This window comes from Scyliorhinus canicula, chromosome 4 (genome assembly GCF_902713615.1).
Source record: "Scyliorhinus canicula chromosome 4, sScyCan1.1, whole genome shotgun sequence".
In the NCBI taxonomy this organism is placed as follows: domain Eukaryota; kingdom Metazoa; phylum Chordata; class Chondrichthyes; order Carcharhiniformes; family Scyliorhinidae; genus Scyliorhinus; species Scyliorhinus canicula.
In genome coordinates, this window is record NC_052149.1 from 94,297,847 (window position 1) to 94,325,486 (window position 27,640).

Consider the following 27,640-nt stretch of genomic DNA (forward strand, 5'->3'; position numbering starts at 1 on the left):
GTCAAGGGTGACCGTGCCAAGTTGCGGGTAGCCGGCGTGGTTAGAGGTGATAGGGTGGTTCCAAGATGACTGCCCCCATCGGTCGCACGTGTCGGGCGGCGTTGCAGATGGCAGACAAGATGGCGGCCCCATCGGTCGCACGTGTCGGTCGGCGAGGTAGATGGCACCCCATGAGTTGCACGTGGTGGGCCACGTGGGAGACGACGGCCAAGATAGCGTGACGGCCATGAGTTGCACATGGTGTGCTGAGTTGAAGATGGGTGCCCCCATGGACAACACGAGGCAGATGACGGGTCCAAAGGGGGCTGAGCCGGCAGGCACGCAGCCACACTGCGGGGTCCGCGGGCCTGTGAGTCCGCGAGTCGGGCCTGTGATTTGGAGGATTTGGACCTGGCCAGGCAAACTTTGTGGCAAAGTGTCCCTTTTTGCCTCAGTCGCTGCAGTTCGCATTCCGAGCTGGGCAGCACTACCTGGGGTGCTGGTGCTAGCCACAGAAATAGCAGGGTAGGCCCCCGGGTTGGGTGGGCAGCCGTGCGGCACAGGCCTGAGGTACTTTCTGGTCGGGGGTCCACGTGATCAGACGAGAACATGTTGAGGCTTAGGAACGCTACTTCTAGGGAGATGGCCAGTTTTACAGTCTCATCTAGGTCGAGGGCGCCTTTCTCGAGCAGGCGCTGTCTGACGTAGTTGGACCTCACTCCAGCCACGTAGGTGTCCCGGATGGCGAGGTCCATATGTTGTCACGGCCTGGTAGTTGCAGCTTCGCGCAAGGACTTTGCGGTCGCATAGGTACTCCTCCAGCGATTCTCCGGGGGTTTGGCGGTGAGTGGTGAGGAGATGCCATGCGGACACTTCGTTCACCGGCCTTACGTATAGGCACTTCAGCATCGCGAGGGTGTCCACGTATGTGGAGGCTTCCTCGAGTTGTACAGAGATTCGATGGCTCACCCGGGCGTAGAGGAGGCTCAGCTTCTGATCATCAGTGACGGAGGGCGAGGAGGAGGCAGTGAGGTAGGCCTCGAAACATCGGAGCCAGTGTGAAAAAAATCTATTGGCTTCTGCGACATGTGGGTCGAGTTCCAGTCGGTCAGGTTTGAGGGCTGATTCCATTGTGGTGTTGTAGTCGATTAAATTGATGCGACCATCAATTCACGTGAGACAGAGAGTTGAAGTGAACAGTGGCTTTAATCGACTAGAACAGTGCCTGCCTGCGACTGCTCTGCTACTGAGAGCCCCCTACAGGGCAGCTGCTCTTTCTACCTCTCCTCAAGTGGCCGCAGCCAGGGGCGGAGCCCACAAGGGCACCAACATGATTCATTCCATGTAGTACAGTACAATGGTCCATAGGTGGAGCCCACATGGGCAACAGCATGATACAATGTAATACACAATGTGATACAGTGGTGAATGGTTGGTACAATGGTACAATACGTTCACCACACTCCCATGCCGCATTTCTAAAGCACTTGTAACTTTCCAAGGCACTTCTCTCAGGAGAATCCCAGCTTTCCCAAAAGCTTAATGGGGGATTACAGAGGCATTTCAAATGATGAAGGATTTTGATACAGTAAATAAGAATGTTCATAGGCATATGTGTTGGTAATAGGAAGGCACAGATTTCAGATAATTGGCAAAAAACCCAGAGGAGGGCGCAGAAAATTATTTTTCTGCGAGCAATTAATATGATAGTAATGCACTGCTTGAAAGAAGGGTGGTAGAAGTAGATTTTTATAGCAAATTTCCAAAGGGAATTGGATATAATGACTTACCACATGGACCTTAATTTTCAGGATGGCAAATGCTTGGTGCCGGTCATCTGAAGGGTTGGTGGGAATGACCCTGATAGGCCTTCTGCCATTTCCTGCTCAACACAGCTGTGATTGGCAGCAGGCAGGGCCCCTATCTGCAATTGGAATTGAGATCGACCAAGAGCTCTCTGAGCCCTCCAGGCACAGCACTGCAGTGGCTGTAATTGGTACAGCAGAACCGTGTCGGAGACCAAGTCCGAGGACATTACTTAAGTACCAGGGTTTTTTTAATTTATTTTTTGCGGGATGTGGCCTTTGCTGGCTAGGCCAGCATTTGTTGCCCATCCCTAATTACCCTTGAGAAGCTGGTAATGAGCTGGGGAGGGAAAGGCAGGGATGCTGTGGGAGGTCAGCAGGTCGGATCCATTTCAATGTTGACGGAAAGGCCAGGGAGGGGTGTAGAGGGCAGGGGACCCTCTATTTCGATTTCCGAAACTTCAGAACTCTGCCTGATTTGAAGGGTGAGAACCTTTCCCGTTTCCCATCAATTATCAAGCAGCCGCCAGCCTAAAAAGTGAGGATGGGTTGGAAAAGGCCATTAAGTGGCCACTTAAATGCCTAAACAGGGGCCTGCGGGGGCTTCCTGTCCAAGCTCCTGACCGTCCCACTGTAAAATTGCATCTGTGTTGCCACCACCCCCCTCCCACCCTCCCAAACCCCTCCCACCCCCACCTTCAAAACCCACTAGGGCAGCAGGGCTAAAATCTGGCCTTGGGATTTTGATAATGTGATAATTTAATAACTGCAGTTATCCTAAACTGGCACGAAGAAGTAACTATTTCAAGTGGAAGGTCTCGTTTCTCAAAATGTAATTGTTGAAATTAAAACTTTTTTTTTGTATTTTCCCTTTCTTCATTTTTACCTCGCTTTGTCTTTTTCCCTAACTGATTTTATACTTCTAATTTACACCTCCTATGCTGCTAATTTCATAATCCTTCAAATGGTTGGTTAAGGGGAGACACAATTGCTTGCCCTGTTCACTCAGGCCTCAGATGTCCTGTAGAAAGCCCCATGCCACTTCCATCTCACACCTCCAAAAACGTGGAAATCTCCAAGAGGAGGTGCTTGTTTCTCGAGTATAGCAAATTTTAGTCAATACGATTTTCAAATATTGAACTTCTATTGCAAGTTACCATTGCTGCTACTTGCATAGGCCACAGTAAGAATGTTTCTTACCTTCATATTTAACTTCAGGGCTGCAAGTTATTTTGACGGACGTTACTGCTTTTTGTTTGGTAACAATAAAATTCCACGTCACATCAATGCTCTTTTCTTTAGATGCCAATTCAAATGTTGGCTCGTTCGGTTCTATAAAATTTAAACAATGCAATATTAGCAATCCTACAGTTAGTTTGTCTATTTTTCTAAGCAGGGTTTGAACTCACTGGTTCCACAATCGACTCATGTCCAGCTGTGACACAGGTACAATAAATATATTACTCAATGTTCTTGTAGGAGCAAATTGAGATGTTTCTCAGTCGCTGCTCAGTGGGTCTGTTAAAGACAAAACATTCATATGGCCGAGATGCTCCAAATAGTGAAGAAGGGTGAGCAGCAAAGGCCATAATCACTGAAACTGAGCAACAGCAAGGATTACTGTAGAAGCGTGTTGCATGCTATAAATTCATATCAAGCCCTCCAATAACTTTGAAGCTCTTTCATTACTTACCTTGCATGCTTATTCTAGAAGAATGTGTAAAATACAACTAAAGAAGATGGCACACTGATTTGGGTTTTACACACCAAACTATTGAAGTACAACCTACAAGGATCTTCTTCCGATTGGTCATATGTCCGTGCTCCACCACAAAGAGGGGAATAGTACCAAACTCAGTCCCAGGAATCATACATTCCCAGCAGCCAGCACAACAGTTACTAATCCCAATGGGGTTTAAAGCAACAAGAGGATAGAAACTCGAAAACAGCAACAAGAACTTATGCTGATAGTGTGTCTTTAATGTAAAGAAACCATAGAATCCTGACAGTGCAGAAGGAGGTAATTCAGCACATCGAGTCTACACTGACGCCCCAAATCCTAGGTCCACTCCCCTATCCTATCCCTGTAACCAAACCTAATTTGCACATCTTTGGACACTGAGGGGCAATTTGGCATATCCACTCCACCTAACCTGTACACGTTTGGACCGAAAGGATTTGAACATTGAGTTAAAGGAAGTGGTGCTGAAGGTGGTAAAAGAGGAAGATTTTGTAAGGTGGGAAAAAAGTAGTGACGTTACTTATGATTGTGGGGGTGAAGGTCAGGCCAGACCCAATGGTGGCAATCTTTGGGGTATCGGCAATGCCAGGGCTGCTGGAGAGGAAGGGGGGGGGGGGGGTTAAAAAGGGGGAAATTGTATAAACTGTGGACCCTGAGGGTGTTTTTATATGTTGCTCTTTTTTCACACATCGTTGGAGTAAAGCACATTTAATAAAAAACCAAAACGGCCCGATTTCTGGCAGGTAAGATCGTGGTGGACCAGAGAGGAAGGTATGTAAAGTCACTGGGTGTTGGAAGGTAAGTTAGTGGTGTTGGTGAATGTTTACGGCCCAAATTGGGACGATCTAACATTCATGAAGAGATTGTTGGCTGCAATACCAGACTTGGACAAGCACTAATTAATCTTGGGGCGGGGGGAGGGTGACTTGAACTGTGTTCTGAATCCGAAACTAGACCAGTCTAAGCCGATGTTGATCATCCCTTTGGGCACAGCAAAGGTACTGATGGCGTTTATGAAGGAGATGGGGGGCAGATCTGTAGTGGTTTATGCACTCTCAGGGGTAAGGAATTCTCTTTTTTCTCCCCAGTACATAAAGAATTTTGCGGACTTACTTTTTTATGATGGGAAGGCCTCTTTTGCCTTGGGTGAGGAAAGTGAAATACTCTGTGATAGACCATACTACGCATCTGGTAGATTTGGCATCGGAGATAGGTCCGGTTCAGTGTCCAGCACAGAGGCTGGATATGGAGTTATTGGTAGACCTGGGGTTCTGCGAACGGATATCAATGATGATAAAGGAGTATGTGGGGTTAAATAGGAATGGGTCGGTTTCGCCCTCGGTTCTGTGGGAGACCCTGAAAGCAGTGGTTATAGGGGAGATAATTGACTTCCGGTTGCGCCTATGTGGACCTAAGCCGCACGTTCGGCAGCTCCCGCTTTAAGAGGACTTGTGGGCTCTTTTAAGGGCCCCAAATGGCGCTGATTCGACGATTCCCGGTGGATAAAGGGGTCTGGAGCAAAACCCCCCGGGATTTATGGTGCGGACTCGAAGTGGGGCGTGGAGAAAAATGGTAGCAGCTCCCCTGGAAAAGCGGGGGAAGGTGGACAAAATGGCGGCCGGTGGAGCCCCTGAGGAGTGGAGGCAGTGGGCTGAGGAGCAGCAGGCGGCCCTTCTGCGCTATTTCACGGAGCTGAAAGGAGAGTTTTTGGAATCCCTGAAGTTGACGACGAGTAAGCTGCTGGAGACCCAGACAACCCAGGGAGCAGCGATACTTGAGTTGCAGCAGCAGGCCTCTGAGCACGAGGAGGAAGTTTCGGCCCACGTGGGGAAGGTGGAGATACACGAGGCGCTTCATAAAAAGTGGCAAGATCGGTTCGAGGAGATGGCGTTTCGGTCACGGAGGAAGAGCCTGCGGATTCTGGGCCTCGAGGAGGGGCTGGAGGGGTCGGACCAGCCGGCCTATGTGGCCGTGATGTTGAACTCGCTGGTGGGGGCAGGATCCTTCCATCTGCCCCTGGAACTGGAGGGGGCCCACAGAGTACTGGCCAGGCGGCCTAAGGCGAATGAACCCCCGCGGGCGGTGCTGGTGCGGTTCCATCGGTTCAGTGACCGGGAGTGTGTTCTCCGATGGGCGAAGAAGGTGAGGAGCAGTAAGTGGGAGAATTCTGTAGTGCGTATATACCAGGACTGGAGTGCGGAGGTGGCCAAGCGGAGAGCCGGGTTTAACCGGACGAAGGCGGTGCTCCATGGAAAGCAGGTGAAGTTCAGCATGTTGCCGCCTGCGCGCCTGTGGGTGACCTACAAGGACCGGCATCACTACTTTGAGTCCCCGGAGGAAGCATGGGCCTTTGTGCAGGCTGAAAAGCTGGACTCGAACTGGAGATTGGGGGCTGTGGGAGTTTTTCTATTTCTGTATCATTATTTATGCTGTAGCGGGTTATTCTGTTTGTTTCTGTTTTTTCTCTCGCTTTCGGAAGATGTAGGTTATGGTTTTGTGTTCTAAGGTGGGTACTGGGGTTTGTGGTTGATCTGTGTCTTTGTTTGTATGGAGTTGGTGGTTGGGTTGGGACTGCGGTTTGGGAGCTGCGTTGGTGGGGTGGGGCAGTGTGAAAGCGCGGGCTTTTCTCTGGTTTCCCGCGCTGCGGGACGAAGGGGTGGAGCTGGTGGCGAGGGGCGTGGTTATTAGACCGGGTTTCCCGCGCTGAAACGGTGCCAAGGAGCTGATGCAGGGGAGGAGGGGGGAACCTCATATCGGGAGGGGTTGGAGTTAGAGCGGGAGCTGCCGGGGTCAGCAGAAGTCAGCTGGCTCACGTGAGTACAGTGGAGGGAGAGTCGCGGCTAGGAGGGGTCCTAGCCTTGGGTGGAGGGGGGATACCGGGTTGCTGCTGGATTGGCCAGGGAGGGGTTGGTGCGGGTCGGGGGGGTCGGGGTGAGGTTCTATCGCCGTGGGAAACGGGCCGAATGGGTGCTGGCCAGGGGCGAGCAGTCGATGGGCTATGGCTAGTCGACGGGGGAGGGGGGCGGGGTGCCCCCTGATCCGGCTGATTACGTGGAACGTGAGGGTTTGAATGGTACGGTTAAGCGGGCCCGGGTGTTTTCGCATCTGAAGGGGCTGAAGACGGACGTGGCCATGCTCCAGGAGACCCACCTGAAGGTGGCGGACCAGGTCCGTCTGAGGAAGGGGTGGGTGAGGCAGGTTTTCCACTCGGGGCTCGACTCGAAGAACCAGGGGGTGGCGATCCTGATAGCGAAGAGGGTGGCGTTTGGGGCGTCTGAGGTTGTGGCTGATAGTGGCGGCAGATACGTGATGGTGAGCGGTAAGCTGCAGGGGGAGTGTGTGGTGTTGGTTAATGTGTACGCCCCAAATTGGGATGATGCTGGTTTCAGCGGGGGGGGCTTGATCATGGGGGGGGACTTCAATACGGTGCTGGTTCCCCTACTGGATCGTTCTAGTTCAAGGACAGGCAGGAGGCCGGTGGCGGCCAAGGTGTTGAGGGGGTTTATGGACCAGATGGGAGGAGTGGATCCCTGGAGGTTCGGGAGTCCGAGGGCTCGGGAGCACTCTTTTTTCTCCCATGTGCACAGGGTTTATTCCCGCATTGATTTCTTTGTTTTGAGTAGGGGACTGGTCCCGAGGGTGGAGGAGGCCGAATATTCGGCTATTGCGATTTCGGACCATGCTCCGCATTGGATGGATCTGGAGATGGGGGAGGTGCGGGACCAGCGCCTGCTTTGGCGTCTGGATGTGGGGTTGTTGGCTGATGAGGAGGTGTGTAGGAGGGTTCGGGGATGTATCGAGAGGTACCTCGAGGTCAATGATACTGGGGAGGTCCAGGTGGGGATGGTGTGGGAGGCTCTGTAGGCAGTGATTAGTGGGGAGCTGATCTCCATCCGAGCCCATAGGGAGAGGGGGGAGAGGAGGGATAGGAAGAGACTGGTGGAGGAGCTGTTGAGTGTGGATAGGAGGTACCCGGAGGAGGGATTACTGGGGGAGCAGCGTAGCTTGCAGGCCATGTTTGATTTATTGACCACCAGAAAGGCGGAGACACAATGGAGGAAGGCGCAGGGAGCGGTCTATGAGTATGGGGAGAGGGCGAGCAGGATGCTGGCGCATCAGCTTCGTAAGCGGGATGCGGCTAGGGAGATTGGTGGAGTGAAAGATAGGGGTGGGAATGTGGTGCGGCAGGGGGCAGAGGTCAATGAGGTCTTTAGGGACTTCTATAGGGAACTGTATCAGTCGGAGCCGCCGGCGGTGGGAGGGGGAATGGAGACTTTTTTAGACAGGCTCTGATTTCCAAGGGTGCAAGAGGAGCAGGTGGAGGGACTGGGGGCGCCGATCGAGTTGGAGGAGCTGGTTAGAGGGATTGGCCACATGCAGTCGGGGAAGGCGCCGGGACCGGATGGGTTCCCGGTGGAATTTTATAAGAAATATGCGGACCTGCTCGGCCCCTTGTTGGTTAGGACCTTCAACGAGGCATGGGAGGGGGGTGTTCTGCCCCCGACGATGTCTCGGCCGCTAATCTCCCTGATCCTGAAGCATGAAAAGGACCCCTTGCAGTGCGGATCATACAGGCCGATTTCACTGCTGAATGTAGACGCCAAGTTGCTGGCGAAGATCTTGGCCACTAGAATAGAGGACTGGGTGCCAGGGGTGGTACATGAAAATCAGACGGGTTTTGTGAAGGGGAGGCAGCTGAACACTAACGTGCGAAGGCTGCTGAATGTGATAATGATGCCGGCAGCAGAAGGAGAGGCAGAGATTGTGGTGGCATTGGATGCGGAGAAGGCCTTTGACAGGGTTGGGTGGGGGTACTTGTGGGAGGTGTTGGAGAGGTTCGGGTTTGAGGTGGGGTTTATTAAATGGGTGAGGTTGCTGTACGAGGCCCCGATGGCGAGTGTAGCGACAAATGGGAGGAGGTCTGAGTACTTCAGGCTCCACCGTGGGACGAGGCAGGGGTGCCCCCTGTCCCCCTTGCTTTTTGCGTTGGCAATTGAGCCTTTTGCCATGGTTTTCAGGGAGTCGAGGAGGTGGAGGGGTTTGGTGCGAGGTGGGGTGGAGCACCGAGTGTCGCTGTATGCGAACGACTTGCTGCTGTATGTAGCAGACCCGGTGGGGGGAATGCCGGAGGTGATGGAGATTCTTGCTGAGTTCAGGAGTTTCTCGTGATATAAATTGAACCTGGGCAAGAGTGAGCTGTTTGTCGTACACCCGGGAGATCAGGAGGAGGGGATTGGTAGGCTCCCGCTAAAGAGGGCAGTGAGGAGTTTTAGGTACCTGGGGGTTCAGGTGGCTAGGAGCTGGGGAACTCTGCACAAGCTCAATTTTACTAGGTTGGTGGAGCAGATGGAGGAGGAATTTAAAAGGTGGGACATGCTGCCGTTGTCGTTGGCGGGTAGAGTACAGTCCGTTAAAATGACGGTGCTCCCGAGGTTTGTGTTTTTGTTTCAGTGCCTCCCCGTTTTCATTCCGAGGGCCTTTTTTAGGAGGGTGAACAGCAGCATTCTGGGATTTGTTTGGGCGCACGGGACTCCGAGGGTAAGGAGGGTCTTTTTGGAGCGGGGCAGGGATAGAGGGAGGCTGGCGCTGCCCAACCTCTCTGGGTACTATTGGGCGGCTAACGTCTCGATGGTACGTAAGTGGGTAATGGATGGGGAGGGGGCAGCATGGAAACGGATGGAGATGGCGTCCTGTGGAGGCACGAGCCTGAAGGCACTGGTAACGGCGCCGCTGCCGCTCCCTCCAACGAGGTACACCACGAGCCCGGTGGTGGCGGCTACCCTCAAAATTTGGGGGCAGTGGAGGCGGCACAGGGGGGAAGCGGGGGGCTCGGTGGAGGCCCCGCTGCGGGGGAACCACCGGTTTGTCCTAGGGAACATGGATGCCGGGTTCCTGAGGTGGCACAGGGCGGGCATTAGGAAGTTGGGAGACCTGTTTATCGACGGGAGGTTCGCGAGCCTTGGTGAACTGGAGGAGAGGTTTGAGCTCCCCCCGGGGAATATGTTCAGGTATCTGCAGGTCAAGGCGTTTGCTAGGCGACAGGTGGAGGGGTTCCCTTTGCTGCCCCCGCGGGGGGTAAGGGATAGGGTGCTTTCGGGGGTGTGGGTCGGGGATGGGAAGGTGTCTGACATCTACCAGGTAATGCAGGAGGTGGGGGAGGCGTCGGTAGAGGAGCTGAAGGCTAAGTGGGAGGTGTAGCTGAGGGAGCAGATAGAGGAGGGGACATGGGCGGACGCCCTGGAGAGAGTGAACTCCTCCTCTTCTTGTGCGAGGCTTAGTCTCATCCAGTTCAAGGTGCTGCACCGGGCCACATGTCCGGATCTAGGATGAGTAGGTTCTTTGGGGGCGAAGACAGGTGCGTCAGGTGTTCGGGGAGTCCAGCGAACCATGCCCATATGTTCTGGGCATGCCCGGTACTGGAGGAGTTCTGGAAGGGGGTGGCGGGGACGGTGTCGAGGGTGGTGGGATCCAGGGCCAAGCCAGGCTGGGGACTCGCGATATTTGGGGTTGGGGTGGAGCCGGGAGTGCAGGAGGCGAAAGAGGCCGATGTCTTGGCCTTTGCGTCCCTAGTAGCCCGGCGGAGGATCTTGCTGCAGTGGAAAGATGTGAGACCTCCGAGCATGGCGACCTGGATCAATGACATGGCGGGATTCATTAAGTTGGAGAGGGTCAAATTCGCCCTGAGGGGGTTGTTACAAGGGTTCTTTAGGAGGTGGCAGCCTTTCCTCGACTTTCTGGCTCAACGATAAGGTACTAGGTCAGCAGCAGCAGCAACCCGGGGAGGGGGGGGGGAGAAGGGGGGGGGGGGGGAGAAGGGGGGGGGGGGGGAGAAGGGGGGGAGGGTTTAGGGGGATAGTGTTAAGTTAATTTGCTTATTGCTAATTTATTTTGTTGTTTATTGGGGTTGGGGGGGGTGGGGGGGTTTGTTATATGCGTTGCTCCGGGTGCCGGGGGGTGTTTATTACTATTATTGTTATTATTGTTTTGTCAATATATATTTATTTTTCAAAAAATTCCAATAAAAATTATTTTTAAAAAAATAAATAGGGGCGATAATTTTGCACAAAACGTATTTGGGCTGGGAGCCAAGGACGGAACACCAAAGGTTGGTGAATGATAATTTGGAGGTAAGCCGCAGATACTTGAATGACCCCATCCCAGAACTCCTAGCTAGCAGGAAGAAGCTGTAGATGCAATCTGACCCATTATTCACGGATAAGGCGGTGCTCCATTTGCAGCGCTCAAGGTGGGTTATGTACGGAGAGAAAACTGGTCTTCTCTTGGCTTGCTGATTGAACAGGCAGGAGGCCACCCAAGAGATTATTCAGGTCAGTAACTCTAGTGGCAGGCTGAAATGAAAAATGAAAATCGCTTATTGTCACGAGTACGCTTCAATGAAGTCACTGTGAAAAGCCCCTAGTCGCCACATTCCGGCGCCTGTCCGGGGAGGCTGGTACGGGAATCGAACCGTGCTGCTGGCATGCTTGGTCTGCTTTAAAAGCCAGCGATTTAGCTCGGTGAGCTAAACCAGCCCCTAAACCAGCTGGTGTTAATGGGGCATTTCAGGCGTTCTACAAGAACCATTATAGTTCGGAACCGCCCGGAGACGGCTCAGGTATGTTGGAGTTCGTGGATGACATGCAGTGTCCCAAGGTGGAGGAGGAAGAGTGCAAAGGGCTGGAAGAGCCTTTGGGGGCAGAGAAGGTCTTGACAGCTACAGGGCAAATTTTATAAGACACTTGCAGGATAGTTGGTGCCATTATTAGTGGAGATGTTTGAGGATTCTGTCACATGGGGTTCCCTGCCTGAGATGCTGATGCAAGTGTCTATTTCACTTCCTTTACAAAAGGATAAAGACCCAGTGGAATGTTCTTTATTGAACGTTGATGCGAAGATATTGGCCAAGGTGTTAGCATTGAGACTGGAGCAATGTCTCCGCAAGTTATTGGGGCGGATCATACATGGGCGAAATTTTTCCCTACCCAGCGGGGCAGGGGGTCCCGGCGTCGCGGAGTGGCGCCAATCACTACGGCGTTGGGCCTCCCTAAAGGTGCGGAATTCTCCACACCTTTAGGGGCTAGGCCTGCACCGAGTGGCTCCCGCTCCGCCGACCGGCGCGAGCGGCCTTTGGCGCCATGCCCCCTGGCGTCGGGGCTGGCCGAACGGCCTTCGCCGGTCAGTGTGAGTCCGTGGAGGCCATGGCGGTGGCGGAAGAAAAAGAGTGCCCCCACGGCACAGGCCCGCCCACCAATCAGTGGGCCCCGATCGCGGGCCAGGCCACTGTGTTGGCACCCCCCCGGGGTCCGATCGCCCCGCGCCTCCCCCAGGACCCCAGGGGCCCGCTCGCGCCGCCTTCTCCCGCCAGCACAGCGGTGGTTTAAACCACGTCAGCGGGAGAGGCCTGACAGCAGTTGGACTTTGGCCCATCGCGGGCCGGAGAATTACCGCGGGGGGCCCGCCGATCGGCGGGGCGCGATTCCTGCCCCCGCCGATTCCCGGGTGGCGGTGAATTCCGGCCACGGTGGGGGCGGGATTTACTCCAGCCCCGGGCGATTCCCCGACCCTGCGGGGGTCGGAGAATTCCGCCCCATATGTTCGAGCCTGCGAGGTTGGATGTCACTTTCGGGGTAGGAGGGGAAAGGATTGGAAAGAATGGAGCATCTGTTCTTGGAGGGGAAGTTTTGCCAGTTTAGAGGCACTGTTGGAGAAGTTTGGGCTTTTGCGATCGGGCTCATTCAGGTACTTACAAGTTCGCAATTTTGCGAAATAGATCTTGCCGACATTCTCAATGGCGCGGCCAATCTTTGTAATGGAGAGGGTTCTTTCGCTCGCAGGGTCGGAGGAAGGGAGCACTTCCGGTATCTGTGGACGGATTATGTCAGAGAACCTAGTATTGGTAGAGGGGGTTACAGACAAGTGGTAGGAGGAGGTGGGGTCCGTTTTGGATGATGAGGTGTGGAGTGAGGTCCTGTGGCGGATGAATTCCATGTCCTTGTGGCAAGGCTTGGCTTAATCCAATTCAAAGTAGTGTATAGGGCACACCTGACTCGGTCCAGGGTGAGTCACTTCTTTGGTGGGGTGGAGAACAAGTGCAAGTGCTGTGCACGACGTCTGGCCAATCATGCGCATATGTTCTGGTCATGTCCCAAGCTTGTGAGTTTCCTGGGTCTCCTTCTTCAGCACCAAGTCGGCGATTCTGAAGATTGAGCTGGAGCCCTGTTCCTTAGAGGCCATATTTGGAGTGTCAGACTCACTGGAGCTGCAGATAGGCACGGGAGCCAATGTCCTGGCCTTTGCCTCGCTGATTGCCTACAGGGGAGTGTCGATGGGCAGAGGTCAACTTCTCCGCCCAGTGCCTCAGTGTGGCTGGGAGGTCTGATGGAGTTCCTATATCTTGAGATAGTCAAATACACTGTGAGGGGAGCAATTGAGGGGTTTTACCAAAGGGGTGGGTGAGGGGAAGGGGGAGGGTTAGGTTTTCTGGGAGGGGTGGGGTTAGTTTGTGGGAGTTGTAGGGGGAATGCGGTGTTGGTGGGAATGGGGTGTATTATTCTGTTTGGTTGTGTTTTGCATTATGTATAAAATGGAAGAAGTTGAAATAAAATATTTTTTTAAATAGTATTATCTGGTTATGGTCAGTGTTCCATTTTCTCACTGGAAGCATCTGGTCCCTGTCCTCCCGTACATCTACTCCAGCCAGCCCCTACTGGATAGTAAATATGTACCACATGCAGCAAATTCTTGACGACTCTACGCAAGTTGCAATGCTACTTCATACCTGACTGAGTATAGTCCTGCCCAGCCGTTTGCCATCCAGTCTAGATCTGTCCAATTATTGTGGTGGTGCATAGGTCTAGCTCTATATGCATGGTACTTATGATTGTGGTAACAGGGTCAAGAGCCAAGACTGACATGTATAACCTTGATTTCCTGGGAACAACCTTTCTGACCACCTTCCTCTTCAAACAGCACAGGAACAGCAGGTTGTCTTAATTAAATTAATAATGTCTGTTACCTGAGAATTTAACATTTATTTGCATTTTCTTGTATTGATGCTCACAGTTCTTCAGAATTGATGAATGTCGAAGCTTTTTTGTGTAGTGATTTTGATGGCTCCATTGATGCCATGGATAATGAATTATGTTTCAAGCACCAGGCTACCTGGGATAAAATTCAGCGTCCTCTCATTATTCAGCCAAATTAGTTGGAGAAACAGCCAAATTAGTTGGTTCCAGGAAGCAATATGCCAATGACCCTCCTGATACATTGTTTTTTAGCAGATTAATTTTATGCTCCCTCTTGGCCAATTATAAAGATCAGAGGTAGAAGGAGGTCAGTTGGCTTTGCTAATACTGCCTTAATGATTGATGGTGTTTGTGGGTCATAACTCAGTTACTTATTCTCCAGTGTCACATGGGCAGGACAGGAACTTTACAACGGTCACCCGGAGGTTAGGTACCTTGGTCTGAACACATGGGTAACAGTCCTGGTGCAAAAGAAACTGCCTGGTGTGAATTTTGACATCACCCCCCCCCCCCCCCCCCCCCCCCCCCCCCCCCCCCCCCCCCCCCCAAAAAAAATGGTCAGACGCTGGGAGATCCTTTTGCGATTCCATCACCCTTGAACACCAGTTCCATGTGCCACATATCCCAAACATAATAGATTATCATAGAATTTACTGTGCAAAAGGAGGCCATTCGGCCCATTGAGTCTGCACCGGCTCTTGGAAAGAGCACCCTACCCAAGGTCAACACCTCCATCCTATCCCCATAACACAGTAATCCCACCCAACACTAAGGTCAATTTTGGACACTAAGGGCAATTTATCATGGCCAATCCACCTAAACTGCACATCTTTGGACTGTGGGAAGAAACCGGAGCGCCCGGAGGAAATGCACGCACACACGGGGAGGATGTGCAGACTCCGCACAGACAGTGACCCAAGCTGGAATCGAACCTGGGACCCTGGGAGCTGTGAAGCAATTGTGCTATCCACAATGCTACCATGCTGCCGGACAAACTCTCCTCAGAATACAGGAATATTTCAGAGTGATTGAGACTTGTGACTGGCACAACATTAAATGCTTACCTTCATATTCCGCTGTTATGTTACCAGTTACAGTTTGAGTCCAATTTGTAGAGTTGTGTTGAATATTGAGAGAGCATATGTAGTCTTTGCAGGGAGTTATATTGTAAAATGTTGCTATTTCTTGATTTTCTTGATTTTCAATGTTACTTCCTGAAAGGCAAAAAACATATATTGAAGAAATGGATGTATTTCCGACTTCCCTGAGGTGGCATATTGTTCATATATTGGGAGAATTCTTCCAGTCCTATCCACCATTGGGATCATCGCAGGCGGGACGGACAACTTGATCGAACGTTTAAAGTGTTATGGGGCAGAACCCCAAAGTATATCATGGAGATCACCTGACCCACAACTTTTAATAGATTGTGGTATGGAGAGCACACGGCCCACTCTACAGGTATGGTACAGCAGAAAATGGACCAGTGGTATTTAAAGCAAAACAATGTTTATTCTATGAACTCAAGTTAACCTTTCTAAAAAAAAACATGCGCGGCTGATGTCATGATGCTGACGGCACGAACCCACGCATGCGCGGTGGCCGTCTTTCCCCTCAGCCGCCCCGCAAGACGTCACGGCTTGATCTTGCGGGGCGGCGGAGGGGAAATAGTGCGTCCGATTTGGACACCGGCCCGACGATTGGTGGGCACCGTTAGCGGGCCTGTCCCCTCCCGAGCACAGTCGTGGTGCTCTTTCCTTTCTAGGCCACCTACAAGCCCCAAACGGGCTTCTCACTCCCATTTCACGACGGCAGCGACCAGGTGTGTTTGCCACCATTTTGAAACGGCCACGAACGGCAGGCCACTCGGCCCATCCGGGTCGGAGAATCGCCGTGAAAAACTGCGAGCGGCGATTCTTACGGGCGGGGGGAGAATCACGGGGGGCGCGAATTTTGTCGGGGGGCCCTCCCGCGATTCTCCCACGCCGTGATCGCGCCCATAGTCTTTGCATGGCAGAGATCAACAGCAGTGCAGCTCACTGAAATAACACAGACACACCCAAGCTTCTTCTCAAACTGAAACTAAAAAAGCAGAAGTGGAGCTCAGCTCCACCCACACTCTGACATCACTCCAGTAACATGAGCTGTAACACTCCATTTCTTAAAGGTACATTTCTTAAACACCCGTTTCTTAAAGGGTACTCTCTCGTGACGAAAGGTCCATTGACCTTGAGTGGGAATTTCTAGCCTTGGGGCGAGCATGACCGGAAAACCCTACTCTTTCAGTCTACAGCACAGAGACAGGCCGTTTGAACTAACAGAATCAGCATTTATGCTTCAGATCAGCCTTTCTACTCCTCGTCTCATTCCATCAGCTTATCCTCATATTCTTTTATTCCTTTCTCTGTGTCTGCTTATTTAGCTTCCCTGCAAATAAACCTGCATTATTTGACTCTTTATGGCATTACATTATACATTCCCACCACTCTTTGAAAAAGAAGCGTTTCTAAATTCCCTCTTGGATAGTGACCATCTTATGTATATGGCCTCCAATTTTGTCTTCCCACAAACGGAAACATTTTTTCTATGTCCAGGCTATCAAACCCTTGTTTTATCTGAAAGGTCATGCTGAGGGTTCTTTCCAAACACACTCAGCATGTACAATATTGAGAAGTATATCCTCTGAATTCTGATGTCATGTTTGTGAATGTTTGCATTTTATAATAGGGAGACCAGAAGGGTGCATAGTATTCCCTAATAGGATTCAATCCAAATTAACATAACTTCTCTCCTTTTCAATTCTATCCCTCCAGAAATAAACTCCAGTGCTTGGGTTACTTTTTCTAATGGCCTTTCGAGATCATAGAATCCTAACAGTACAGGAGAAGGCCATTGCGCTCATCAAGTCTGCACCGACTTTCTGAATGAGCACCTACCTAGGTTCACTCACCCAGCCTCCTGCCCTATCCCTATAATCCTGTAACCTAACCTGTATATTCCTGGACACTAAGGGACAATTTACCGTGGCCAATTCACCCAACCTGCATATCTTTGGACTGTTGGAGGAAACCAGAGAAAACCCATGCAGACACAGGGAGAATGCACAAACACCACACAGACAAGGCTGGAATTGAACCCGGGTCCCTGGCGCTGTGAGGGTACAGTGCTAACTATTGTGCCACCGTAGCAAATGTAGAGCTACCATTAGTGGCTCAGACAATGCTTGTTTTGTGAAAACAGGGTGGGTGTGGTACAATGATGTGTCCTGAATCGAAGAGAAGAATTGATGTTGAATGGAAGAATTAGAATTAAAATAGATCAGCTAATTGCAGCAAACTAATCAGAATCAGACAGGTAATGGATGGGAAGTCCTTATATGGCTAAGCCAATGGATGACAACTTGAAAATAGGCTAACAAACGAACAGTTGATCACGCACACAACTCATCAATCTATAAGAAGAGGACTGTGTATGAGGTTTTCCAAAACCTGTATTCTGTTCATAAACCCCTGAAAAAGGCCCACGCAGGAGCACTCAAGAAGGAGGACAGGGGACGCGTATCAATGGTCAGAGGCTTAGTGAACCAAGCAGGAAGATCTTGGTCAAAGATAACTCCTATGTATTCTACAGTCAGATCGATCATCTGAGGGATAACTATAAATTATCTGTTTTGTTTAAAATTCTCAATAAAGGTATTGAACTTCATGTGACATTGTATCAATCATAATTCTCAGTCTGTGAATTTATGAAGGTGGTAAGATGACCTACAATTGTCTTTGGTGAATGTGTGCTCCTGGACCCCTTCGCTGATCAATACCATTCAGAATCTTATTGTCCCAGCAAAATGCGGTCTCCTCATTCTTCCTACAAAAATACACCTCACTTCACATTTACATATATTGCAATGCATTCACCAATTCTCATTCTATGTTCTGTTGCAGTTTATTAATGTGCTCTTACATTTTGCCACATTCCTCCTTTATGCCAGCTCCTTTGGATTCAAATACAAATTTTGAAATTCTATTTCCACTTTGAGTCCGAATCATTGTTGTAAATTGTGAACAACAATGGTGCCACGCCAATTCCTCCAGCACACTGCTTCACATCTCTCTGCCAGTTGTCTAGCCACCTTTAACTTTTACTCTGTTTCCGGATTTGTAACCAACCTGCTGTCTGTTACTTGTCCTGTGTTTACATGCATCTACCATGCAATAACTTATTGAAGACCATTTGAAAGACAAAACATATTAGCCATTTCTACATTATCTTTGTGTACCCTATTACTTCCTCAAATAACTCAAAAGGTTGGCCAGTCTTCTGTTCTGCTGTCTTATTCTCCTCACCTGAAGGCACTGTTGGACCTCATTGACATATTGATGTCATTGATAAGGCCTACGTTATCAAATTGTACTGTACATAAGCTTGGTGATGAAAAGATTCAATTAGGATGTGTTGTTGGAATAGAAGTCTTTCATGTACTGTAATGCAGCTTCAATAAAGAACATGTGGAGTTCTCCCTGGGGCATATTTGTGTATTTAGTTTCCTGTGAGTCTAGCATTAGTAGCAAAGGCCAAAACTAGAATTGTAAGTAAATAGTACAAATCAAAATTAGTTTGTTGTAAGGAAGCTGGAAACCCTCTTCTCATTGGGATCAACAATTCAAAACATAGGATAAAAGTGAAAGTTAAATTGTTGGAGGGAAGCCATGAGCACACCTCCCATTAGTCAAGAACTACAAATATTTGGGTAGACATTATGCTTAATGTTGACACAGGTGCACAACCTGGGCTGAATGTTGCCTGCAAAAAAGGGTACAAAAATTGGACCCTTGTCAAGGTTCCAGGGATACTTTATATTTCAGAACACTTGCCAAACTCGTGTCAGGAGAAAACGTTAGAAGCTAAACTATGGTATTTGCTCAGAAGCATTGCAAAGTCATTGTCAGTGAACAGATGATTGATATGGGTTGTAGTTTGGCGTACGAATCGAGAAGTAACTATTGTCACAGAGGTTGGGGTTTTCCGTACTTTTCGGTATTAGAATCTAGGATTTGTGTTAAAGTAATTGCCTTAAAAAAGAAGTAGTCCTTGTCAGGAAGCTACTTTTAGCTTCAGAGAGAGAGACAGTGTGAGAGCAAGTGAGAGAGAGCGCGAGAGAGAACACGAGAGCAAGCGATAGGGAGAGCGAGAAAGCATGAGAAAGCACACAAGGGGCTGGTTTGACTGGGGCTGGTTTAGCTCACCAGGCTAAATCGGTGGCTTTTAAAACAGACCAAGCAGGCCAGCAGCACGGTTCGATTCCCGTACCAGCCTCCCCGGACAGGCGCTGGAATGTGGCGACTAGGGGCTTTTCACAGTAACTTCATTGAAGCCTACTCGTGACAATAAGCAATTTTCATTTTCATTTTCACACTCAGCAACAGATATGAAGTCTATATAATATATATACGTATATATAAACAGAGAGAGAGAAACCATTCAGCAAGTAACTGGGAAATATGCACCTCCAGCAGTTAAGATAAACTTGGAAATTAGAGTGGAAGCCTTAAAGCTGCAAAACGGGGTTTGCATGTTTGTTCAGTTGATTAAGTTAAAATATCAAAGAATGTTGTGAGTCAAGAGTCCAGGTTCAACGAAATAAGAGACCACCCTAGAAGTGCCAGAATCCATAGGAAAGACAATGGGTGGGATTCTCCGTTTCTGAGTCTAAGTGCTGACGCCAACAGAGATCCGTGGCCTTTCACGTCAGAAACATCGGTGCGATTCTGCTACTGGTGAGGGGCTAGCACCGGCTCCGCGTGAAACACCACCAAAACCTATGAAAAACAGTGCGGGAATCGCTGGGTCCGTAATGGACACTTGCAGGGCTGACAAGCTGCAGCGGTGCTTAAACCCCCCTAACACATACTTTTTGGTATAACCATATAGCTGATGGATCAGCTGGGGCCAGAGAGCACCCAGGGGGGTGCCATGGAGAGACACCTATATGACCCAGGCACCAGTATTAAAGCGGGCTGTCAATGGCATGCACAGCCTTGCCGGCTATGGAAATGGTGTTGCGTACCCGTCCACCCCGATCTCACAACCCACCTCCTGGTCACCCTACACTACTCCCCCCTGCCCTGGCAGAAACCCTCCGGCTAGCAGCAGGGCTGTCAGGAAGGTTTGGCGGTGCTGGGCACTGTCTGTACACCCTCTCTCTCTCTCAGCAGCCACCACACCAGGTTCACTATTTGTGAGAGCACACGTAGACCGTGCCGTCGGGAACTCGGCCCATCGGAGACGTAGAATCACAGGTGCGGCCACTAATGATATGCAAAAGGTGCTGCAACTACACACGGTGTGCATCGTATTGACGCTGTTTTTGAGGGGGCGGAGTATCACGATTCAGCATCAAACCAGCACCTGCCACGATTTTGGCGTCGGGAGCTTTTTTTCCCGCTCGATCGCACGCCCTGATTTTCATAGATTATCGTAGAATTTACAGTGCAGAAGGAGGCCACTCGGCCCATCGAGTCTGCACCGGCTCTTGGAAAGAGCACCCTACCCGAGGTCAACACCTCCACCCTATCCCCATAACCCAGTAACCCCACCCAACACTAAGGGCAATTTTGGACACTAAGGGCAATTTATCACGGCCAGTCCACCTAACCTGCACATCTTTGGACTGTGGGAGGAAACCGGAGCACCCGGAGGAAACCCACACACACACGGGGAGGATGTGCAGACTCCGAACAGACAGTGATGCAAGCCGGGAATCGAACCTGGGACACTGGAGCTGTGAAGCAATTGTGCTATCCACAATGCTACCTAGCTGGCGTCGGCTAACAGAGAATCCCTTCCAATGTATTGTGCTGTGCCTTAACTCATGGAATTTTAAATATAAATCTTTGTTGTCCAATAAACCTTGATAGTTTGCATTTTAAATTTGTAATTTTTTTTGCCAATATAGTTATTTTGTGACAAGAAGTTTCTTACTTTGTGGTTTAGGACAGAGCCTAAACCCCAACAGCATGAATGTTTCTCCCTCCATAAGGATGGCAATGGCCTGTAAAGGCAATAATGTACACTCTGAAGTAATTCTGTGAAGGATGTTTAGGGGGAGGTTAGAGGGTGACAGTACCTGCACTGGAACCAAGAAATGGCCAGAAACAGGAATGTTGCCTCAGACCCAAGAGACTTCAGCCACTGAGCAACCGTCAAAAGAAGCAAGGTACAAATCAGTCTGAGGGAGTGCATAATAAGTTAACCTGAAATTGTAGCTTTTCAGGCTACTTCAGGCCTTTCACCTTTTGGTGAAAGCCAGATCTCTTAGGGCATCTCATTCTTTTGTTGCCCTGCAGTGAAGTCAGTGGTAGTGTGGTTATGTCCAAAGACTGCTCACTTGCATCTCTCTCATATCCTCATCCTACACCTCCAATAGGCACAGGCCTAGTTAGGCTAAATTCAGGAAGACTCAGAAAACCAGGACAATGTAAGTGAGAGTGGAGACTGGGGGCAGTGATCTCTGCCCTCATTTGTTCTTCACTGGAGTCAATGTCGCTCAAGACTGTGAATAATGTCATAGTATTCTGGTAACATTCTTATTATAAGTACCTTCGGGTGAAGTGCAGTTCCAAGTATACTTCCATCCACAATTGGCATGTTGTTGATTCAGCTTAAAAATAATATTGCCTTCAGACTGCTTCTTAGTTAGTTCGAATTGAAGATCTTGTAAAGAAAGAGTTGAAAACTTTAATGAAAACTAAACATAATTTTTTTAAATGGTTTTGAAATTGTTCCCAAAGAGCGTTGATATTTAATGATCCAACATTTGGTAATAGGAGAGTTTAAAGCTTAGCCTGCACATTGTGAACTGCATTAACAAAAGCAATATGTTGGGAACTTTTTTACCACAATACATTAAAGACAAATTAAATTATATTTACCGGGAGGTGGTCCGGTTGTGATGTTTGCCAGTGAAATTTGCTGTCTACATTTCCCACTGAAAATCGCCATGAGGTTGTAATTGGTACAATCATCAAGCCCAACTAGTGATTCTATGATGCTGCTTTTATTTTCATCCAATAAAATTAATTTATTCAGTATTGTGATGTTTTGACTTTCAGTGATGGTGTAACTAATGTTAAGGGTGACATTGTTACTTGTGACACTAAGTCGTTTGGCAGTAATATTCGCTAAAAGAAATAGAAAGAGAAAAAAAATAGTAATTTTCACCACATGCACATCAACAAAATAGCATTCATATTAAAGTTGATAATTGTCAATTACTTTTCTTTTTGAAAGGGATGCGAATTCACTATCATTTTATTAATGAATCGCTGGCTTTTAAAAGCAGACCAAGGCAGGCCAGTAGCACGGTTCGATTCCCGTACCAGCCTCCCCGGACAGGCGCCGGAATGTGGCGACTAGGGGCTTTTCACAGTAACTTCATTGAAGCCTACTCGTGACAATAAGCGATTTTCATTTCATTTCATATTAGTGCATGAGTGAGGCTCACACAAGTAAATCAGCCCCTGCCTCTTCAGTAATGAAATACTTCCACAAATCTTATTTCGTCCAAACGTGGCAATGGCCATCTCCAATAAAAGACAATCTGACCATCACTCCTTGACATTCACTGGCATTACCATCACTGGATGCCCAACTATCAGCATCCAGGGGGTTGCCATTGGCCAGAAACTCAATTGCACCGGCCATATAAATATTGTGAGTACAAGAGCAGGTCAGAGGCGAGAAACCTTGTGGTGAGTAACTCGCCTCCAGACTCCCCAAAGCCTGTCCACAATCTACAAGGCAGAAGTCAGGAGTGTGATGGAAAACTCCCCACTTGCTTCAACAGCACGCTCAAGAAACTTTTTTTTTTTTTTTTAAATAATTTTTATTGAGAAATTTAGATTTTATACAACAATAACGCACCTTAGTAAAATACCGAAAATAACAATAATATTAACAATCATATACATTCGCCCCATCCCCATGAACAACCCAGCATTTTAACAACAACGCAAATTAACACACTATAAAGTTACAGAATAAACACTACAATAATGCACCCCCCCCCCCCCCCCCCCCCCCCTCCCCCGGGTTGCTGCTGCTATTGACCCAGTTACCTATCTCTGAGCCAGGAAGTCCAGAAAAGGCTGCCATCGTTTATAGAACCCTTGTATTGATCCTCTCAGGGCAAATTTGACCTTTTCCAATTTTATAAATCCCGCCATGTCACTGATCCAGGTCTCCACACTTGGGGGCCTTGCATCCTTCCATTGTAACAGAATCCTTCGACGGGCTACTAGGGACGCAAAGGCCAGGACACCGGCTTCTTTCGCCTCCTGCACTCCCGGCTCTACCGCAACTCCAAAAATCGCGAGTCCCCACCCTGGTTTGACCCTGGATCCAACCACCCTCGACACCATCCCCGCCACCCCCTTCCAGAATTCTTCCAGTGCTGGGCATGCCCAGAACATATGGGTGTGGTTCGCAGGACTCCCCGAACATCTGGTTCACCTGTCCGCACCCCCGAAGAACCTACTCATCCTAGTCCCGGACATGTGGGCCCGGTGCAGCACCTTAAATTGGATGAGACTAAGCCTCGCACATGAGGAGGAAGAGTTGACTCTCTCCAAGGCATCCGCCCAAGTCCCGTCCTCTATCTGCTCCCCGAGTTCCTCCTCCCATTTAGCCTTCAGCTCCTCCACTGACGACTCCTCCACCTCCTGCATTACCTTATAGATGTCAGACACCTTCCCCTCTCCTACCCACACCCCCGAAAGCACTCTGTCCATCGTCCCCTGCGAGGGCAGCAAAGGGAATCCCTCTACCTGTCGCCTAGCAAACGCCTTTACCTGCAGGTATCTGAACATGTTCCCCTGGGGAAGGCCAAATTTATCTTCCAGTTCCCCCAGGCCCGCAAACCTCCCGCCAATAAACAGGTCCCTCAATTTGCTGATGCCCGCCCTTTGCCACCCCCTGAATCCCCCATCCGTGTTCCCCGGGATGAACCGATGGTTGCCACCCAGTGGAGCCTCCATCGAGCCCCCTGTTTCCCCCCGATGTCGTCTCCATTGTTCCCAGATTCTTAGGGTCGCTGCCACCACCGGGCTCGTGGTAAACCTCTTAGGGGAGAGCGGCAACGGTGCCGTTACCATGGCACCCAGGCTCGTACCTCTACATGACGCCATCTCCATTCTTTTCCACGCCGCCCCTCCCCCTTCCATCACCCATTTACGCACCATTGACACATTGGCTGCCCAATAGTACCCCAGAAGGTTGGGCAGTGCCAGCCCACCTCCATCCCTTCCTCGCTCCAGGAACACCCTCCTTCGCTCAAGAAACTTGACACCATCCGGGACAAAGCAGCCCAATTGATTGGCACCCCTTCCACAAACACTGAGTATACACACACCACATGGACTGCAGCAGTTCAAGAAGGCAGCTCACCACCACCTTCTCAAGGGTAATAAGGGATGGGCGATAAATGCTGGCTTAGCCAGCGAAGACCACATTCCTTGAACAAATAAAAAAGCTGTTTTGGACTTTGCCGATCTAGTTTCCAACTTCCTCCTACGTTGCTGAAAGGTCTGCACAGGATGCCCATGGGAACAGGTCAAAACGGCTTACAGAGACGGGTGGCTGCAACCACTCATGTTGGCAGCCACTGATATCCAGGTATCAGAGACATTCTGGAAACCCCATGACCAAAAGTTTTTTTTTCCATCAATGATAGTATTGTCATTCACCACAAAATAACAAATATTCTCTCTCACTGCACGTATTGTTCATGCAAACACATCGGGCTGGATTCCCCAGTGGGGAGTCACCAGAAGTGAGCTGGAGATAGGGTTTGACTCACCACCCTCAACCCCAGCCTTGAACTCTACCCATTTTCTCTGTTATGGCCTAAGGCCGGGTGGATTTCAACATCTTCTTAGTCCCACAAAGGGAACACATTGTTGCTGCATAGCAAGATCTGTTATCACTGTAGCACTTTCATATTAGGAGCAGCAGCCAAATAGATTATTTTTGGATAGTCAGACAGTTTGGAATGGACCTGTGCTTATTATGCACATCAAAGGAGAAGACGAGTACAGGAGATGCGGTCAGGCCCTGTGCCTCCAGTTCTTTTAATGCCATTGCTCCAGAAAATACCACCACTCCAATGTTGCTCTTAGTTGCAATCAGTGGGATCACGGCAAGTCAGCAGGGAAATCAAACAGTTTCGCTTGACCTCCGCCCTCAACTTCACCCATTCACTGAAATTATCTTTCTGGGGTGACTGTGCAAGCAAGGATCAAGTTGTTATAATCCCTGTTGTACGGGGAGGATGATTAAGCAGGGTCTCAAAAGGTCTGGCAGTGGATCTCTTGGCTTTATTTTAAATTCCATCTGCAAATATTCCATTCCCATGAGCAGGTTTAGTATAGACTATGAAAAAGTGTGACAATATAATGAGTGCCCCATGATTGCTTAAGAGTCATGAGTTCTCCCACAGAAATCCTGGAAGCTTCCTGGTTGCCATGCTGCTCTCTCTCACAAGGCAACTGAGGACAGACACCGCAGGAACCCTTAGTCCAGAATTTCCATTCAAGCGATTGGAGGGGGTGACCTGGAATTTCTGTGGCAGTTGGCAGAGTGAGCGAGTGAGCGAAACCTCAATAGTAGAAAAGCTTCTAGTGGAAAGGGGCAGAGAGAAGGTAGAGAATGAACCTAAACTGACACTGACATGCGAAGGGGTGGATGTAAGTGAGACACCCTCCCACTGACACACGCAACCGTCTCCCCCAACGTGAGCGTTGGATTACATCAATGGGAACTATACCAAATCCTTTATAACATGAAAAGCCAGAGGTTGTTGTATTCTCTATTAATTAGTTTGGTTCTCCTTGGTGACCTCCCCCCTGCTCCATCATACCTGAAGTAACACTGGCAAGTTTGCAAGTTACATTTCAAAGGGTTTATTTGTTTCAATAAGAAAAATAAAATGCTGTCAATCTATCGAAAGGAAGTTGTAGGGGATCAGTTGTAATCAGAGGTGAAACGCTAACCTTTATTAAAATAATTTATTTAAGAACTGCAAGCGGATAATCTCGATAAAAAATATAATCTCGAATTTGTGTTTACACTGAATAAAAGCATTACAAGTTTTCTTACCACAATTCTCATCGCCGGATGGGGTAGCTAGGATTAAAAGCACATGAACAGCATGTTACAATGTTTTATTCTTAAATTCCATAATTAAAACTATTTTTCTGCTCAAGCAGTTTATACACAAACATAGTGCATTCATTTTGCATGTACTGATCGTACTAAACAATAACTGTATTTTAATGAAATGATAAAAAGGTTTTAGTGTAGTACAGTACTTCACCTAGCAGTTTAATCAAGATTTTTTCTTACATTAACAAACTCAGGAAAAACTTCAGTGGCCATATATCATCCAGATCAAAACATGTGAAAGTGAGGAAGGGAAATAGTCAATCAAGACATTGTGCTTAAGTAGTGCTGCACACAGACTTTAACATTTTTCAGATTGCAACAGAAGGAGACACTGAGCAAGGCAAGGAAATCCATACTTAGGGATCAGGTGAAAAACTAAGCCACAATGCACTCACGCTGCAAGTACAGCATTGCTGAAATGCATATTCAGTTTTGCACTGTTGCTAAATTTATGCAGTTTAGTCAGCTGTCAAGGTCCCCGGCACTAAAGTGTTGAACAAGCATCGCCAACTCTGAATGTATTTCTGGAAATGCCATTATAGGATCTCAAGTCAACATTTCATTCTTCCATCTCTGGTATTTTCAGAAACAGAACTACTGAGAAAGAAAATTTTTTAAAGTACCATTAATTTCAAAGCCCTCATGCTTTTCCTTCTGGGATACTCCCAGCAATGTCCGGGAGATTAGTCTTTAATTCCTGAAGACTTTGGGGTGATTTTGCATGGATGGCCACCCTCAGTTGGACTGAGTGGCTCTGGATTCAGGCTGTATTTAATTGGGGGATTTCTACAAAGTGAAACCACTTTCTGTAAGGCTATAGTTACAGTGGGAATGCACCCATAAAGCAACAAATATCGCAACAAGTCCTGATTTGAACTTGAAAAGGATGTGGAGGAATGAATAACAAGGTATATTTGGACATCAAGAGAGATCATGAAAACTGACATCATGAAGAGATATCCCACAAAGATCCCACATAAGAGATTAGCGTGTAAAATTAAAGCGCATGGGATTAAGGGTAGTCTATTGAGATGGATAGAAAACTGGTTGGCAGATAGCATACAACGAGTAGGAATAAATGGGTCTTTGTCCAAATGGCAATGACTAATGGGGTACTGCAGGGATCAATGCTGGGGCCCCAGCTATTCGCTATGGAAATTAATGATTTAGATGAGGGAGCGAAATGTAATACCTCCAAATTTGCAGATGAAATAAAGCTGGGTGGGAGGGTGAGCGATGAGGAGGATGCAGAGGCCCTTCAGTGTGATTTTGACAAATTAAGTGAGTGGGTAAATGAATGGCTGATGCAGTATAATTTGGATAAGCATGAGGTTATCCACTTTGGTAGCAAAAACAGGAAGGCATATTATTATTTGAATGGCCACAGATGAAGAGAGGGGAATGTACAATGAGACACGGGTGTCCTCGTACACCAGTCATTGAAGGTAAGCATGCAGGTGCAGCAAGTGGTAAAGAAGTCAAATGGTACGTTGGCCTTGATGGAGATAAGATTAGAGTACAGGAGCAGGGATGTCTTGCTGCAATTATAGAGAGCCCTGATGAGGCCACATCTGGAATATTGTGTGTCGTTTTGGTCTCATTATATCAGGACGGATGTTCGAGAGGGAACACAGAGAAGGTTTAGCCGACTGATTCCTGGAATGGCAGGACTGACGTACGAGGAGACATTGAGTTGGTTAAAATTGTATTCGCTGGCATACAGAAGAATGAGAGGGGGATCTCATAGAAATCCATCAACCAGGGGTCACAGTCCGAGGATCCGGTGTAGAACATTTAGGACTGAGATGAGGTGATATTTCTTCACCCAGAGGGCGGTTGGCCTGTGGAATTTGCTACCGCATAAAGGAGTTGAG

The 27,640-nt window shown here is 49.0% G+C and overlaps 1 protein-coding gene across 17 annotated transcripts in view; it reads right to left on the reverse strand.

The window, feature by feature from the left end:
* Positions 1-27,640, reverse strand: part of ptprc (protein tyrosine phosphatase receptor type C) — a 452,107-nt gene that overhangs the window by 95,095 nt on the left and 329,372 nt on the right. For all 17 annotated transcript variants that reach the window (XM_038794843.1, XM_038794839.1, XM_038794836.1 and 14 more), the window contains 5 exons: positions 25,701-25,727; positions 21,479-21,727; positions 21,147-21,260; positions 14,615-14,764; positions 2,985-3,116 (listed from right to left, as the gene is read on the reverse strand). In XM_038794843.1, coding sequence (XP_038650771.1) covers positions 2,985-3,116; positions 14,615-14,764; positions 21,147-21,260; positions 21,479-21,727; positions 25,701-25,727 — 672 coding nt within the window. The remainder of the gene's footprint in view (positions 1-2,984; positions 3,117-14,614; positions 14,765-21,146; positions 21,261-21,478; positions 21,728-25,700; positions 25,728-27,640) is intronic.